The sequence below is a fragment of the Musa acuminata genome, chromosome BXJ3-2, assembly GCF_036884655.1.
Source record: "Musa acuminata AAA Group cultivar baxijiao chromosome BXJ3-2, Cavendish_Baxijiao_AAA, whole genome shotgun sequence".
Taxonomy (NCBI): Eukaryota; Viridiplantae; Streptophyta; class Magnoliopsida; order Zingiberales; family Musaceae; genus Musa; species Musa acuminata.
Window position 1 is genome coordinate 28,161,352 of NC_088350.1, and position 17,930 is coordinate 28,179,281.

Sequence of the window (17,930 nt, forward strand, 5' to 3'; positions counted from 1 at the left end):
AATTAAAAGAAATTTATTATAAATTATAAATTTAAATTTAAATTCTCTTAATTCGATACTACTTTAGGAAGAACTCAACGGTAATAAATCTATATAGTAAATCCCAAAAAATTAAAACATTATGACTTCTTACAAGTAAACATAGCCATATACATCTACAACTTACAATCTTTTCGGCTCAAATGCTATGTGCCAAAGCTAAATAAAGCCAAATGGAAAGAAGAAAAATATAAAATATTCAAAATAAAAAAATATATTCCAAGTATTATTTGGTCAGAGTTTGTAGTGACATACAATAGCAAATCTTTATCGGGAAAACTAATGTTTATTAGTGAATGTTATACATTGATAAATATTGCATACTAGTGTTACAACATGATGGAACATAATGCAAGCCGGCGAATGCCTCCTCGTTATTTCCTGCAAAATGAGAAGAAGTATGGTTAAAGAAAATTAACCTAAATGCAACTCTATTATATTGGATTTTATTTAAAAAGGACATATAAACTTTTTGATCATACTAAGTACAGAGTGAAAGTGCAAACTCGGTAGTGAAAACCATAAGGACCCAAAAACTAGATGCATACTCCCACAAATTTCACATGAGAAGCAACATTTCAAGTGCCATACTATGCTCAAACATTTGGATTCACAACCTACAAGTAATCAAGCAATGCAAAAATTATCATAAAAATCAAATGTACCAGGGAAGCTTAAAGTTTTCTTTCCATCGGCTTGGCCTTGAACAATTTGCATACATCTTGTCCAGCCGCAGAATTATTTCCGAGAAAGTTGGTCGCACAACAGGTTGTGGATTCCAGCATTCTTCAATTAACCTGCAAAAATGACCATATTATATTTTTGATTCACTTCTATATGGCAGTACAAAGGGAAAGTTAATCATCCACTGTGATTTTCAAGTATTTGTGAATTTTGTTTGTCCAGATCTTGGGAGTGTCAGAAGGCACTGAAAATAAGCCAATCTATTAGCCAAAACAGAGAAATTTGGTTAGATTAACAAGATTTATAAATTAATTAACCTACTTAAAAGGGCTTGGTGTATATTGGGAAGTCTGCTTACCTACTGTAATTATATATTACCAGTAGCTAACCATCTACTGTGAACAGTTAACACAAGTAGTTGTTCAGAACTTATCACTAGTTGCACAAAATTTCTTGCATGAATAAATTACATATACAACTCATGCAGCCCTAGAAGAAAAGCTGGTAATAAATATTTCAGTACATTTACTAGATTTGACTGATCCCATAATTATTATAAGAAAATTAGTATACTTACACCAAAAGTTTCTAGCCAGAACAACAAAAATCAAATTATAGAATTACACAAGCAGATCTAGTTACGGTTATGATTATTTCACTTAGCAAGTAACATTACAGGACAAATAAATAGAGGACAACTACTTAAGAGTATACATGGAATAAAGGAGAAATGAAATCGAGATGATTAGTGTATCATATAATAAGCAGATCTACATGGTTTCCAAAGAGACCTTAGGAAAGTAGTAAGTTAAAGACCTCTGTTTACTAAGTTTTATATCAACTTGTTATGAGTGTGCTCATGTCCTTTTATAGGAAATTTACCTTTAATAGCTTTACTATTAAAAATATGTATAACTTTGAACAGGTACACCTGAAATCTCTTTGACTTGTGAAGAAAGACATACTCATTCAGATCAGGAGCATAAGCCTTCGACTTGGTCTTTAATATTGGTCTGATTCCTTCCAAGCAAATCATTTGAGCAACATCTCCGGGAGCCTTGGGGTGAAAAGCTGGAACTCCTTCAATCATCTGAACTTTCAGAAGGGGACAATTGATCATTGCATAGAAAAAACTAAGAGCAAACATCATTCTCGTTGTGGAAGCTATCCAACACAAAAATAAGATTAACAAAGTCAACTGACACTAGAGCATATGATAGATGAAGCAATAGAATGATCTGCTTAATTTACTAAACATCAATTTTACACTTCTATACTGCTTCCTCTTCTCTAGCATAGCCACCATATAAGCTTGAATGTCAACTTTTGAGCAAGAGAAGCAAGTGTGACATTTTATAACATAATCAGCATTTGCTTCTATATTTAAGTAAATAAAAAAGATAACAAAATCTCAACTCTCAGGTCTGATATTCTTAACCAAAATGCTTATCTGATGTTATAATTGAGGCGGAATTAAAATTATTTTACTTAATATTTCCAAGAGACTGCATTTTTAGGTGACATACAGACAAGTAAAATTTGTTCAGGCCAAAAAAAAAAAAAAATCCTCCCAGAACAGTATCTTTGACATATTTAAATAAATAGTAACATCAAATCATAAAATAGCTACGTGTCAAATGGACTTGGCTAAGTAGTCAAAACCAAAAGGATTCTTCACCTGAAGACCTTAACCAATTAAATGAATAAAAGTTTTAATTAAATAGGCGAGACTGAGTTTTCCAGTAAATCCTTATAATCCATGAGATTGTGTTAAAAAGTAGGGACCAAGAAAAACAGATTCACTAACTTTATTCATCATCATTTATATCTGAGACTGTCATACAAAAGAAAAGAAAAAACATTCTGGATAGCTAAATAGACTTATTTTACTCAAGCAAAGTATATTATGCAAGTTCCTTTTAATTAACTTCTGAGTGGACACTTGAAACTTGCATATTGGTTGTGGTTTCAGAATTTCAGTTTCAACTGAAATAAAACTCTCTGTGGAAGATAATGAAATGCTGGAACTTAAACAAACAAAAGAAAATTTGAATCGACAAACCTCATAAAGAATGAGACTGAAGGAGAATGCATCAACACTTCTATCAAATATTTCATTCTTGTACAACTCTGGTGCAATGTATAAACCTACAAGTGGTATAAAAACCATCAAAATTTATATACATGGACTTGTTACATAAAATATGAGCTAATGGATGATGTTAGGGGTAGGAATTCAACATGGCATTATAATGCCTGGAAGAAGGACTATAAAATTTTACAATACTCTAGTGAAGCAGATGAACCTGCAAAAGTTCCATTTGTTTTGAATTTTTTGTCGTGATCAGTTTGGCTTCGTTAAATGTTATATACGATACTGTTTAATCATATTTGAATTTAATTATATAAACAATATAAAAATGATAAATCTAATTCTTATATATATAAAATATTTCAGGTAACAAAGTGTTTTTAATAACATAATGTTATTCATGTAATCTCAGTTCTATTTTCACTTGTAGTCCAGTACAGTTTAAAGCTTGTAAAAGGAAGAAATTAAATTCAACATAAAATTCTCTTAAAACCAAACCAAATTGTGTGCATCTATCGTGTGTGGGCCAAGAGTAGGTTCAAATTTAGTATACAGCATAGTACAACTTACTGTCAATATGAGCCATGGGATGGGCTAACTTGTATCTGTCTGGAGATAATTTCGATATCTTAGTCAAGCCAAAGCCTGCCACCTTCAATTGACCACCATCATCTATAAAAATATTTCTGGCACCTTACTAAAAATATTAATCATATAGTAGATAACCAAATATTTATGTCTGCAGCTTTGAATATGACTGATATGTTATCAAGTACAGATATTGGATCATCTTACTTTGTCCTTAAATCACAATGGACTATTGGGTCTGGTTTGCACTCATGAAGATAATTCAAGCCCCTGAATCATAGAGCAAACCAATACTTGGTTAACAAAGTTCCATTTAACCAAAAAACTAAGGTTATCTATGTAAATTTACATTATGGAAATTTGCTAATGCCATCAATGCACATGATATTATTACTCCACATGATCAGTATATTGGTGTATATCTGTGGAACACAAACTGTAAACAGGATTCATTTAATGGAAAGAAAAGCTGTGAACAGGAGAAAATGCATAATGAGTAGCACAAGAAAACACAATCAGATTTAGTCAGGTGATTTTGAAAATTTTGTCTGCATAAATAAGAATCAAATACAGAATGAGCAAGCAAAATCTTGACGCACAAATGTTGAGGTCCAGGTTCAGTCAAAATTTAGCTGAGTCAAATTGTAATTAGATTTAACCCATCAGTACCAATCCGATGTCCGGATGGAAAAGTGGAAAAGTTACATTAGGCCACTAACAGTTATCATCAATATGTATCTTTGGTCAAGCTGGAGTGGCAGCTGAAAAAGCTAAAATCAATATATTATATGTTATGCCATGGAGAAATCTGGCTATAAATCTTCAAAGAACAATATGCATCTACAAAGACGGGCCTTCAGTATGGCCTTTGGAATTCTATGCCTATGAGGAATAGGTTCTCTGGTTACACTGACAAGCAAGAAAAAGAAGAGTATGCATAAATTTTCACCAAAAAATAAAGCTTATCCCATGAAAGAATAAGGAAGAAAAGGTTGAAGTGTTAAATGCACATTCACAACTCAGATAATACTATAAATAAAAATATCTAGTGCTTAAACTAAAAAGTAACAAAAAATATAAAATCTTATTCTTATATTTCTCCATAAATAATGACAAATAAAAAAGCACAAGAAGTAAGCAAATTTAGTATCTACAACATTTCAATTCCTTCATATTCATGTCCAGAATAGGTTAAAAAAATAAAGATGATTCCTAGCAGATCTCAGCAGAAGAGTTTTCAAGGAAATTAGTTAAGCTGATAGGATAAATTATTAGCAAATGCAATTCAAACAATAGTAGCTTGATACATGCCTGGCAATGTCAAGGGCAAATCGAAGAGCTTTATGCAACTTTAGACGTCCCTTCTTTTTAAGATAACTTCCTAAGTCACCCTGAGTTTAGAAAGCAGCAGAACAATTGACAGGTCACAGCCATGATCTTGAATACCATATCACTAAACCACTCTTATGAAGGATAGGCATCTTAAGAAGTTGGAACACAGATAAAAAGGCTATAGATTGTTTACAAAAAATGGAGAATGACTAATAAATTTTGAGCACATTATGGTTTGATAAGATCATAGATTCAAATGTGGATTATGACATTGTCAGTATGGACTGGTTTTTATGGGTCCAATGGCCGCCAACCGGGCAATTTCTCACATTTCTGTCCAAAACAAATACTTGCTTCTCAGGAAACTCACTGTACCAATCTTTTTGACAGTGAACAGACTGATAATGAGCTATACCAAGCAGTAAGCTTACTTCCCGGTTCTAGTATCAGTTCTTTTATTCTGGCAACTGTCAACAATTGTCTCTTCTTTCTTTATTTTATTTTATTTTAATTTTCTTCTTCTCTGAATCTCTCATTTTTTACAACAGCTCTCTCCCTCTTCCCTCCATCTCCTCTACCTCTTCATATGTGTTGTCATAGCCTCCTCCCACAGGTACGCATCACAATCTCCTCTTCCTCATCCGCATTGCCATCCTCCTGCTGATATGTGTCACCTCCTCTTCCTCCTCCTCCTCCTCCTCCTCCTCTCTCTCTCTCTCTCTCTCTCTCTCTCTCTGGGGTTCTAGGTGATCTTGACTGGTACCAACTAACAGTGGCACTTGGTACACCAACCAGTACTGGTGCCACAGGAATCTTGCCATCACCCAGTATCAGTATAAGACTAAGATTCTAATTCATGGACAAAACTATCAGTGCAATAATTAGATAAAATAATTTCTTCACAGCGAAAACCATAGTAAGCATTACCAGCAACTTACTTTTGGAAGGTACTCATAGACAATCATCATGGGTATATTCTGAGTAACGGCTCCAACAAACTGAACCACATTAGGATGTCGAACCTTCTGCATCAGAGTCAGCTCATTCTTGAAAGCATTTCTGTACATGTAAAAGAAATATAAGGTAAATCAATGACTCTAACAATGTGTAGGAGGAACAAGATGAGGGAATAACTTGCTCATAAGTCAGTATTCTATATAAAGTGCTGATGATGTGCCGATTTAACCCAATCACATGATTAACAAAGCATCAAGATACAACTCAAAACTATATTCTAACAGACACAAAGTTTTAGTAAACCAAAGAAAGGTAATTTCCCATCAGCCGGATTGTGTTTAATTTACTAGGGTCAAATTTTTGTGTCATGATTACTTAAACTTAATATCCAACTACAGGGGAAATATTATATTGTTGAAACAATTGCTTTCAGTGAGCTGAATTAATGTCATTTCAGCTTCTAGCATAACTTCTTAATATGTGATTGTAAGTTTGGAGCAAGTAAGATTTCTACAGAATGGTCTTTCAAAAGTTTATTGATGTTAGCAGAGCAGTCCTTTCATCCAAATAGGAAGATCAGTTTCAGGACCTGAACATTTCCATGTTAGGGTGTGGCTCCTTTCTGTTAATTTAAATACATTCTAGAGAATACAAGCACTATAGGAAAGTCCTATCCAGTTTAAGCTCTATTAGGTTTTGATCAGTAGCTATCAGCCACATTTTATATGGAGCTTATGGAATCCATTTTAGATACTATTTGTTGTCTCATTCTACTATCTGATACAATCGACCAATTATTAAGGACAAAGGGCGATTAGACATGTTAGCATGAAGATCTTCTAGGATGATATTATTTTGCATGTCACCATTAATATCTTTTCCATCAAAGTGCCTAATGCCTTAGTCAAAGCAAAGTTAGGCAAGGGTTAGAGACTTGGAGTGAAATGATATGCAAGTTTGCATATATCAAGATTCAGGATTTTCTTATCAATAACAATATAGGCATCTGAGAGTACATAGTCCTCTAGATAAAAACAATTAATTGATAACTGGTAAGGTTTCAAATAGGAAGTTTGCCTATCTTCATAGCTCAAATAAGCTCAAGTAGACATGCTTTAGCAAAAAAAATTGAACATGAAAGTATCTAATGCAGCAAATGTTTATATCATGGAAAGAATAAACAAGTACATGGTGTCTGGATCTGAGTAGGCATCCTGCTCAAGCATCTTGACGGAGACTTTTATTCCATTCCATTTAGCTACTTGACGAATGTCCTATCAATACCAACAATGGCAAATGATCATGATCAACATAATTAAGAAACTAAATATTTCAAAATAGACCACAAGAAAACTTCACAGGAATAATTACATGAAACAGCTCTTACAGCAACACTGGAATAACTGACAAAATAAACCAAGGCAAGGCAAAAGGATATGGATATCCATCCAATTCAACCATACTAGTTGCAACATATCGTACAATCAAAAGACTTCAAGTTAAACTCCAGAGCACCTTATATATCACAAATTATAATGAACATAGCATAACTGTCAAGGATACAACAGGCATGGAGCAAGACAGTACCTTTATCAACAATAGGTACACACCATCCATACTAATCAGTAGGGACTGATTATTGGCCTGGTGATGTGCTAAGATGGCTAGCATCAGCTCATCATTTGCAAGCCAGTGCTACCCAAAAATGCAATAATTTATGACCATAAAAATAAAACTCTTAACATTTAAACCTCAGACTGGAACTTAGGCATGCAGAATTTTCCTGATCCTCATCACAACAATCACTGTTAGAGATGTTTGTGCGCTAGTTTCCAGACATCTCTCTGATGGATACTAATGAGCCTAGCATTAGGTATCCCTAGCTCAAGCTTGGCCGTTTTTAATCTGCAGGAAAGCTGCCAACTTAATTTCTATCGAACTCAAGCTGCTCATGAACAGCTTGGATAATTTTTTGATGAGAAAACATGGTAATAAAGTATTTGAAAACACAATGAAAGAACAGTGCTTGTAAAAGATTATCTTTCCAAAATATCAGCAGAAATTATTATCTCTGTGCTTGCCAAATGCTTAAAGACAATTTTCCCAAAGTCCAAATCTTGTCATTCTCTTCCAGAGAAAGTGAGGCATGATTCTTGATACAACTTATAAGCAATTAAAGCTGAAACAAATCACAATAAGTCTGAGGTGCAAAGAACATGCCTTTGAGAGCTCATCACCCTGCCGGAAGTAAAGCTCTGTTGGGTTCAGCTCATACTCAGGAACATCTTGGGGATTAGAAACTGCCATTGGGGTCTTTCTAGTCTTCTGTTAGTGCACGCCAGCATTTAGAGAATAATAATTTTGGTAAGAAAAGTATGTTTTCCTTTTGAAGGGGAAGCAAAAATTTCTCTTTTTTCATCTTGTATTTGGAATACATCCTACCGGTGTTTTGGCTCCTCTAGCTTTCAATAGATCATAGACTTCGGCATTACCATAGTGCTTAGCATCTGCAGCCGCCTGCAATCCGATAAACAAACTGAGATTCAAATCGAAAGTTGGATATACTAGTATGCATTACATGATTTCCAGCTATCATCAAGGATGAACATAGAACGTTGATGAATTCTTAGCGCGCACACATCCATTTCCACTTTGAAGCAACTGTCGAACAAGGAAATTGTTTGACAACATACCGTGCTTCCCCAACGATCTCTAGCGTCGATGTTGGCCCCGATGCTGAGCAACAGCCTGACCACATCCACGTGCCCTTCGCAGGCGGCGATGTGCAAGGCTGTCCGGCCGTCGAGGTCGATGCTGTTCACGTCCACCCCATCCTTGAGGAGGTCCTCCACCCCATTGGCGTCCCCTTGGCACGCCATGAAGAGGAGCTGCATGGTAGCGTCGAGATTCTCCGGCACCCCCACCAGCTCCCCCTTCACGGGACTCCGCCGGTTGGGGTCGAGCGACGACTGCCGCCCAAAGGCGAACCGTCTCGCGTTGGCCAGCCTCGGGTCGAGCGAGGCGTGGCGCCCGAAGCTGAACCTGCTCTTCGACAGCGACCCGAGGGAGAACTGCCGCGACACCCCCCGCTTCAGCGCCGCCACCACGTCCATCTCCGCAAGTATCAGAGCTCCAGATCCAGTCAAGACGCAATCTTTGATTCGCAGACTGAAGCAAGATCGAATCTTTAAAGCCAGAAAAAGATCCTAATTCCAACAAAACGCGGGTCGATACTGAAGACTAGGAGCTGGAACTGGAGCTATGGAACAGGACCCAGAAGGGCCCGAGATTCCGGCAGTGGAATGGAGGTCATGGCGGAGATGGAGGATCTTTTATCGGCAGGAGCTGAAGGGATAGAGAGAAGGGGGGGGATTTGGAGAAGTATTTAAAGCCTTGCTTTCGACGCGAGTGATAGCCGTCGGCCAGAAAAAAGATGCGAAGGTGATCGGATTCTCACCAGAGTGGCTTCCGACTAAAATATTACAATCCCAGCATATCAGCCGTTGGAAGTAGGAGGACTCTGCCGATCACTGACTTTAGCCATCGTGAACGGCGGCTGGAATGTGTACAATGATTGGAAAGGATCCCCACCTGGTCCATGAGTCTTCTGTACGACGATGGTTTGAACCGGTCCAATCTATCTCGGATCCAGTAATCGAATCAAATGTACCAATGATTTGGGTCGCGGTCCTCTCGATGGATGGCTCGATCTAGCTGAGTTATGAAAATGTCCAATTCTACGATACAAGTGGAAATGGAAATTGGATCCTAAAAGCTCAGATACATCAACAACATAAATATTAGATACAGGTAGTGCCCATAATGGACTGCCCAAGAACATTTGTTATACGAGCCTACCAACTCACCTGCCTCAATTATTTTAGGGAGACAACCGAGATCCACTTTGGTTCATCCCCCACATGTTGCTTGCCCACTAATTCAAATGCGAGAGAGGTCGGCAAGGCACGGAGGACAAAGAAGCAATCATCATGGTTCGACAATTACCAATAATTGAGAGGTGTAAATTAAATGAGAATTTAAGGCCGAATGTGTAAATTGAATGATGCAATGGGTTGTATCCAACTACATGATCCAAAACCGTCAACATTGACTTGCACTTGATCCAATCGGTGGTGGGTTCCTCTTCATGGGAGCTACGCTATAACCGACGAGCCATCCGTGTCTATTCTTCTTTCACGAGGTAGTCCACAAGGCCCGTCCATCAGTTATGATTAGACCACCTTTTGATCGTGATAGAAAGACACCAAAGTATATAATTATCTTGAGATAGATTTTTTTATTGTTCACACAATACATGATGGAAAGCAAAACCTCCCAATCAACAAGCATTCATATTTTTATCCTGAAGTTGCAAACTTTTTGATTGCTTTCACTGTTTTAAGAAACTTAATAAAGCTCCCACCAACATTGGGCTGCTAATAAAGGCAGGATGACACAATCTATCTGTTTTTGGAAGAAATTTTTTCTTCAGATTTAACATCTATTTTGATAGGTCATATTTTGGACTCTCTTTTTAGTAAATAATTTTTTTTCTTATTTTTATTTAAAGAAAGACACCAAACTAATTCTTGAGAACAATTCGGATAGGCATGATGATGGGATGGAGCCAAAGGTAGGCAATGACTTTGGAAGTGGATGTGGATGTGGACGTGGACGTGTCGAGGGGATTTGGACGGCTGCTATTTTTAGATGTATATGGTTTTTGGTTTTCTAAAACCATATTGTTTTGTGTGGTTTCTCTTTGCAACTTGGGACAAAATACTAGAGATAATTCCCTTCAATACAATAGACTGCTTATAACAAGAACCAAGGGGTTGAGATGATGGCCACCATATCTTGATAAGATCATCAACAATTTTGCAATGAAGTTGATCAGAGTGAGAGAGTTGAAGAGTTGAGGTCTAATTCCTGATCAACAGGGGGGCCTATTTTAATAAGAAAAAAAGTGCCCAACTCTTTGCCTAACAGATTTACTAGCATATACCAAGAACAAGAAACTTTGAATATAGTAATGTGTTCAAAACACTGGTATCAACATTTCTTTCTTTGGCAGTAGTAAGAGGAAACAGTGGCCTGGAAGTGAGCCCCAAAGCAAGGTTTAAAACACCCTAATATACTGGACACACCGACATCCAGAATCAATAATTACACCAAAAAGCAGCAGATTTGTCTAACAAAGACATACTATTATTATACACATCGACAACAAACAAACATGAAGAACAACCATACTCATGAAAGATTTTTAGATTGTACCTGTTGGGACGACTGGTTTTCCTCGACCCATGGTGAAACCCCTTGTACCATCTGGCATGCGAGGACCAGGAGGTTGTTTGTTGGCTCCAACAGGTTGCTCACGCTCGGAATGGATAAGATGATGGCTTGACGGTGGAGTACCAACTGCATGGCCTCCAACACGGTTATTGCTAAGATGTTGGCCTCGTCCTCGTCCTCTTCCTCCTCTGCTACGACCTCTCCCTCGCCTTACTGTTCCATCCTTGTCATTGAAACTGTCCACACTCTGTTCAAGGTAACATATCTGAACTGCCTTAGGACACAACTGACATTGGACTATATTGACTTTAAAAAAATTGGCCTTATGTTTACTACAGGATGAGATATACCTCTGACAAAAAAGAGAGGATACATCAGGTAGACCAAGAAATAACTAATAGACAATGAATTGACTGAATCCTTTTTGCTGAAGAAAACTTCGCCAGGGAGTGACATGTGGAACAAGCATTCTTACCTCGTGCTCGTGCAACACTTCAGACGTGTGATAGGCATCCTCAACCTGCTTCTCATTTAATGTGGAGACATCCTCCTCTCCAGTAAATTCAACTTCATGTACTTTTCTTCCTCGACCTTGCCCATGTTTTGTCTGGATTGAAGATCAGGAAAATGAGACGACCAGTAATAACATGATAAAGACTTTTGTATGCAAAAGAGGAGTATTAGCTTATGGGAAAAATTAACAGAAAATTCAAATAGCACAAGATTGTCCATCCAGGTGAGCCTTCTAGGTTTGGTCAAGCTGAGTCTAAATTTTAATTGTTGACCTCCAGTGACTGAAGATACAAGCTTAAAAATTATACAAACTAGTTAAAAAATGAATTAAAATTATGAAAATTATCTTCATATAAATAGAAATATACATTTGCAAAGTTACCAAAAACCTATAAGAATTATAATGTCATACAATCCTCTTCATGACCATATACTGACTGAATTAGCAGCATTTCAATTGCATAATGCAATAAAAAATCATATTTTTTCTTGTGTATGTAAAAATTACAAAGTTCTCTTCGATGAGTCTACAAAAATGTTCAACCATAGATACACATTTTAAAAGTCCTATCTCAAAGATTCCTGCCATTTTCAGCTTTTATCACCACTAGTTTAATTAAATTAAGTTTTGTACACGCATGCAACATACACACACACAAAAGATATCCAACAGGTATAAAGCATCACACATGCACAAATTTATAGCTAAGTTCTGAAAATGTAGACCAAGCAAATGTGTTTCATGAACAAAGATATATGAGTGAAAATGCAAGATAGTGTGAGAAGAAAGTAAAAGCAAACGCATGATGCTTACCAAAAGTTTAGGGAACACTCTAACTCTGAGTCCACTTCTCCAATTCTTTTCATTGTTGAGTTCTGCAACCTCCATGACAAAAGAACAATATATGTATAGGATTGTGGCTTAGAAAATGTAGAAAACCTATGAAAGATGGAACTGATCATACTTACTGCTTTTTCAGCATCTTCGACGGTCTCATACTCAACAAATGCATGCAACTACCAAAAAAAAATGAAATCAAATCTTAAAATATAACTAAATGGATGTTTTATAACACATCCACATGAACATGTGCTGTACAAAAAAAATATTGCGCTATTCAACCAAACAATTTGTTTGCAGCTTACAAACAAGTATGAATGGTTATTCAAGCACCACAGTTCAGGAGCACAATTTTCCTTTATAACTTAACAGTAAAGTTTTAAACACATGTTTCTCCATACTTGTTTGCTTATTACACACAATGAAGTTAAAAAGGGTTTCTAGTTGTTGAACAATGAGCTACTTATCACCACAACCTTCCAGAGAAATCCAGAAAAAAAAAGAAACTGATAAAGATGTATAGCATTTTGCGATGAATATTAAAAACATTATACTCATACAAACTAACCAAGCAGTATAATATGAAGGGTCATTTTAAGACACTATTTGCTTATTACACAATCCAAAAATAGGACGAAATACATACTCTGTTACCAAAGTGCATTTCAAGTTTTGTTGGTCTATTAGTTACAGCAGCTGCTCCATTGGATGGTTGTGGATAGCATGTGCGAATTGTCTTGACACTGCAGAACAATATCTTCAAGTGATTTAGACTACAAACTTCATATAGCATAAATTATAAGATAATCTACCTTCCAATAGATGAGAAAATCTTCATAAGATTCTGATAACAATGATCCTCAGGTAGATTTTCGGCTATCACGATGCGGGACTAGAAGGATAACAAGGAGAATTATCATTAAACTAATACCACATAAAATGATAAAAGAACCTCAAAACAGAACTGATCGAACCTGACCTGCAACTCTTCCATGTCTGATTCGGTAAAAGGTTGCTGGCGCCTAACCTTCTTCCCATCATCACTTACAACCTGCAGTTTAGCTAAAATCAGAAACACCTAGGGTGTGTTTGGTATTACATCTCCTCTACCAAAAAATAGATGCTTAAAATGAAAAATGATATACGTAAGTGCTTGCATACATGTGCGTTTGATTACAAAAGATCTGTCAACTTCAAAAGCATTTTTCTTATCAATTAAATTTTTGGTGAAGCAACTTCTTAACAAATATTAGAGATAGCATCGTCCACAGCAACGATACAGTTGGTAAGCATGGTGGTACTGATGACAGCCATGGTGGTGGCAGTGACCGCAGATCATGATAGCAGCAACTATGATAGAGACATTGGTGACAGTGGCAATGACTGGTAGTGGCTGTGGTAGTCTATGGCGGTCAGTGGTAGGATAAATAGTGATGATGATAGCAGTGGTGGCTGATGGTGAGGCTAAATAGACATCCATGACAAGGACAAGTACAACACCGTATAGAGCAGGTAATACCATTCATATGACATTTATGATTAGGACAAGTATTTAAAGCTGCATTATGCAAGTACACATTATTCCATTATCAAGGCATAGAGACATTAAAAAATAAAATTAGGATGAAATCATCCAATGTGGCATGCATTAAACAAATGCCTTGTAAGAACTCACAAGTTTTGTTGACGTCTGCAGTGCCATAGCAAGCTGCAAATTGTTATGGACTAATGCCTTGATTTTTTTGAAAGCTGCAACCACCGATATAGGTACTGCACAGATAAAAACATTTAAAAACATCAGGTAATCACTACATGAACCTGAGTTCTCATCTATTCTAATGTTAGAACCCATAGATGATAAAAATACAATCAGAAAATTGAGAGTCATTTGCAGAAATGCTCAAATGAGTCTACAGTTTACCATTTAGTATAAGCCACAAAATTTTTTGTCCGACTTGATAATTGAACAATTGATTCCAAAACATAAAAATCTAAGCATTAATTGTTATGTTGACAAATAAATTACACCTTCTAGATGTCCAACCAAACTCATCAGACATCATGCAACTATCACTTTTTTTCCAAAAAGAAAATATGACAAAATCATAAAGTACTACAAAAGGACCTGTGCAAGTCATTGTACAAAATGTTCAACAACATTGGTGGAATGTTTTCTGCTAACAAAAAATCAGATTGTTACTCTTGCTTGTACAGTAACCAGGTTGCTGCTTGGTTATATTCCTTGTAACAGCGATTACATACACAAAAAGTATTAATTTTGACACATATGCTGTATGTCCAAACTATCACTTGATTTAGACCATTAAGAATGACAGTTTCAGTTGATAGTGGTTTTTCCATCTTAAAGTCACTGGTAAAGGCATCCATCAAAGGGTGGAGAGTCGTGCAACATAGAGGCATGTATGGTTATTTGCCAAGAGCACTCTGCAAACCAGAAAAAATGTATGAGCTTCAATACCTGATAGTGTCATCTGTGCTATAACAAGGACCAATTCTTCAAACTGGTACTCAGATGTAAACCACCTTACAAAGATTATTTAGAAATTTATCATGCCTGTTTGCAAATCACTTTTTTGATGAGGATACTCCAAGTTGAACTCAATATTTTGCAAGCATAAGATAGACCTTCAAGCAGATATAACACCCTAAATCCCCAAAAAGCTTAAAATGTGAAGCAAAGTGCACAAGGCTCACATCAATGTGGGGTCCAAGGAAGATCCATGTATTCATCTTATCCCTTCAGGCAAAGAACTTATTTTTGTAACTTGAACCTTAGTCACCTAAGTCTCCGAAAGGAGCAAATTTAATGTGACACCAAGATTGACCCTCAACCCTAAAAAAGCTTCTATTCAGAAAAACCAACTATTCCAACCATTCTCTTATGGCAACTAATCAAGGAACTGAAATTTATTATTGCAACTTAGGTTGGTTTGAAGCCAAGCAAGCCCGAGCAATCAAATCATTGAGCTGGTAGGATCAGTTAGGGTTATAATGGCCTTCAGCTCTATCTGATCGAGTTGCAATCCTAACAGATTCCTGGGATAGCCTATTCCAATGCTTTCTAGAACACATTTTGTTGATGTATGTGCATCTCACTGAACTTCTACCCAATGTTGCACCTTAGTCACCCACGATGTTCTACCATTTTTATTAGTGTGAACATTAAACAAGAGATGTTCCTCGTTGAAAGCAAAAAATAACATTAAATATGTCTAATTATCAGGTCACAGTAAAGAACAACTAAAAACAAAAAGCTTGAGTAGCCAATGATTAAATAATTACCAAATCCCTCAGGATCTTTAGTAATGAACCTCATCAAATGTTCAGTTGTAGCAAGGTTTGCATCACTGAAATAATACTCAACCTGCCCATTATAAAATAATAAAAAGGATGAGTTACATCACATAAAAGAGTGCAAAATAATGCATGTAATTAACTGGAAATTACATGTTTATTGTAATAGCAATAAAGAAATAAGTGCATAAAATTTATTGCAGCAGCAGAGACAACTCCATTATTATTTATCTCAACTATAATCTCTGAGGCTAGATTGAAAATTTTGTCAATTGATCAAGGACAATAATGATAAGAATTTTAATTAAGCCACAGAACACAAGCAGTTGAAAAGAAAGAAAGGAATCAATAGCAAAGGACAAACAATCAAACTCTGATTATCTGAAATCTGGATAGATATAAAGAGTACTTCAACTTTGTAAGACTGCTGTTCTAATAAGCAGATGTTATAAGGCGAAACAGCATTAGAAACAGAGATTCTTAATACTCATCTCCAACCCACAGAATATGATAAGATAAAGCTGTATTTATTATTTAAACATCTAATCACAATTGAAACCCATTACCACAAATGATAGTGTACAAATCATCAACCTAGAAACAAAGGGAAAATAATACACGTCAGACACCCCACAATTCCTGAAGCAAATACTATAACTGCTACTGGCCATCCCAACAGCAATCTCTAAATGTTCATGTATTAACAGCTCGATGAATACCCTCTTTAGAGGCTTACCTATCTGCTTTTCTCATTTTCCCTTCCACATCCCCTTAATGTTTCTTCACTCCTGCTCTTCAAAGCATACTTCTTTTCCACCGCAGAAAATTCATATGACACAGTTTTCTTTTTGTTATTATCAATTCAGAGAATGAATTATTCTTCTGTGGTAACATTTCATTTTGTGTAGAAGATAATGGTGATAATATTGAGACTTAAACAGACTTGGTATATTAGAAATGATGAGGAGATCCATCACGTCATTGGTTTCACTGCAAGAGTTCAGAGACTCTACCAATCTACCACCAATAAGAATCTTAGATTATATCTAGTGGTTCTTTTTATCAAGTTATCTAATTACATATATAATGCCAATCATCAGGGTACACAACCAGGTCATGGCACCATTCAACAGAAACTTTTTTTTTTTTAAACTCAAATCTTGAAATAATTAAGCACTGAAATTAAAAGTCTATCATGGTTGCGAAACTCAACAAAATAGAAATTTCAGATGCTTGAAATAAAGACGATATCGAATTTCATATTTCTATATTACGGAACACGGTGTATCTAAAAATTATCTACTATTTAGACTAATATGAAGAGAATGAATGATAAAAAATTCAGCCGACCAATCATTTCATCTTCCAAGGTTTCGACAAAACTCCACACATTCCACTAGCTAACTAATCAAAAACCAATTTTGTTCCGAAAGTACTATCTTTAAAATTGTATCAACTAAATTAACACATATTCGGAAATTAAAGTCACAGGTGAAATATTTAAGAAACCACAAACCTGCTTGGTGATCTTTTGGATAACTTCATCCGAGAGACCATCACCTGCCGAAGAGCTTAGATCTAGATCATCACCTGTATGTGCTCCCTCATGCTCTCCAAACCCGCCGGCAGCCCCACCCCCACCCCCACCCCCACCCCCGTAGTACTCAAACGAACTCGGCCCAGGGCCGAAGCACGCCGGACCTGGAGGCGCCTGGTGAAAGACGTGCATCACCGGACGCGCCGCCGGGCCGTGACCGTGGCGGATCGGCGCCGCACGGGGTACGAACTCGGCGGCCCGGGCGTTGAGGCGGCTGGAGGAGAGGGCACGGGAGAGGGCGGGGTCGGAGGAACCCGGCGGCGATCGGCCGTCCTCGGTGATCTCTGGGGTATGGTCGTCCATGTCTTGGGCCATTAGGGTTTGGAAGCCCGTTCGGGCGGAGAGGTAAGATTCTCAATAAAATACGACGATCACGACAAGCGGTATTTATATGCCGCCTCAGGAGAGCGCCAAGCTTTTGCTATCACGTTGCAGTGGGTTGATTTCTAGTCCTGCGTGTCAAACAACCATTAGACAAAGAGTGGGCTCCAGCATGACCTGGTGGAAATTTACGCTGAGAGTGAGACGTGGTTGCAAACTGGTGAAGCTAATTTATATTAGCCTCTATAAATGTGATGGCTTCCGTACTCGTATATCGAAGTAATATAATTATTTGGCCTTTATTATGGGGAAAAAAGAGATAATTGGAGGCCTTTTTCGCTAAAACGCCAAAAGAA

General features: G+C 36.8%; 2 protein-coding genes across 4 annotated transcripts; both read right to left on the reverse strand.

Moving 5' to 3' along the window:
* Nucleotides 1–215: 215 nt before the first annotated feature.
* LOC135631812 (integrin-linked protein kinase 1-like) lies at nucleotides 216–9,058 on the reverse strand. Of its 2 annotated transcripts, XM_065139752.1 has the most exons (12): nucleotides 8,386–9,057; nucleotides 8,135–8,209; nucleotides 7,913–8,017; nucleotides 6,881–6,966; nucleotides 5,674–5,794; nucleotides 4,715–4,794; nucleotides 3,611–3,673; nucleotides 3,386–3,501; nucleotides 2,786–2,871; nucleotides 1,689–1,813; nucleotides 705–836; nucleotides 216–420 (listed from the first exon to the last, which is right to left on the reverse strand). In XM_065139752.1, the coding sequence occupies exons 1-12, from the start codon at nucleotides 8,803–8,805 to the stop codon at nucleotides 414–416; spliced, it is 1,416 nt and encodes a 471-aa protein (XP_064995824.1). In that variant the 5' UTR covers nucleotides 8,806–9,057; the 3' UTR covers nucleotides 216–413. The 2 variants fall into 2 exon arrangements, with proteins under 2 accessions (XP_064995824.1, XP_064995823.1); XM_065139751.1 differs by lacking the exon at nucleotides 216–420 and having other exon boundaries at nucleotides 695–836; nucleotides 8,386–9,058.
* Nucleotides 9,059–10,694: 1,636 nt separating this feature from the next.
* LOC135630797 (la-related protein 6B-like) lies at nucleotides 10,695–17,611 on the reverse strand. 2 transcript variants are annotated; one of them, XM_065138006.1, is made up of 10 exons: nucleotides 17,173–17,610; nucleotides 15,645–15,726; nucleotides 14,017–14,111; nucleotides 13,321–13,392; nucleotides 13,154–13,233; nucleotides 12,988–13,084; nucleotides 12,470–12,517; nucleotides 12,315–12,383; nucleotides 11,463–11,594; nucleotides 10,695–11,234 (listed from the first exon to the last, which is right to left on the reverse strand). In XM_065138006.1, exons 1-10 carry the CDS (start codon nucleotides 17,566–17,568, stop codon nucleotides 10,959–10,961), a joined length of 1,347 nt encoding a protein of 448 aa, XP_064994078.1. In that variant the 5' UTR covers nucleotides 17,569–17,610; the 3' UTR covers nucleotides 10,695–10,958. The 2 variants fall into 2 exon arrangements, with proteins under 2 accessions (XP_064994078.1, XP_064994077.1); XM_065138005.1 differs by having other exon boundaries at nucleotides 10,845–11,252; nucleotides 17,173–17,611.
* Between the last annotated feature and the right edge of the window lie 319 nt (nucleotides 17,612–17,930).

Excerpts from the sequence above, each read along its gene's own strand:
- LOC135630797 (XM_065138005.1), bottom strand. The coding sequence starts at position 17,568 with ATGGCCCAAGACATGGACGACCATACCCCAGAGATCACCGAGGACGGC. Across the intron at positions 13,393-14,016 it reads TGCAGACGTCAACAAAACTT|GTTGTAAGTGATGATGGGAA; the intron begins GTGAGTTCTTAC and ends GCTAAACTGCAG. Across the intron at positions 13,085-13,153 it reads ATTTTCTCATCTATTGGAAG|TGTCAAGACAATTCGCACAT; the intron begins GTAGATTATCTT and ends ATTGTTCTGCAG.
- LOC135631812 (XM_065139751.1), bottom strand. The coding sequence starts at position 8,805 with ATGGACGTGGTGGCGGCGCTGAAGCGGGGGGTGTCGCGGCAGTTCTCC. Across the intron at positions 6,967-7,912 it reads AGGGTGATGAGCTCTCAAAG|GACATTCGTCAAGTAGCTAA; the intron begins GCATGTTCTTTG and ends TGGTATTGATAG. Across the intron at positions 837-1,688 it reads TATGCTCCTGATCTGAATGA|GTTAATTGAAGAATGCTGGA; the intron begins GTATGTCTTTCT and ends TCATTTTTGCAG.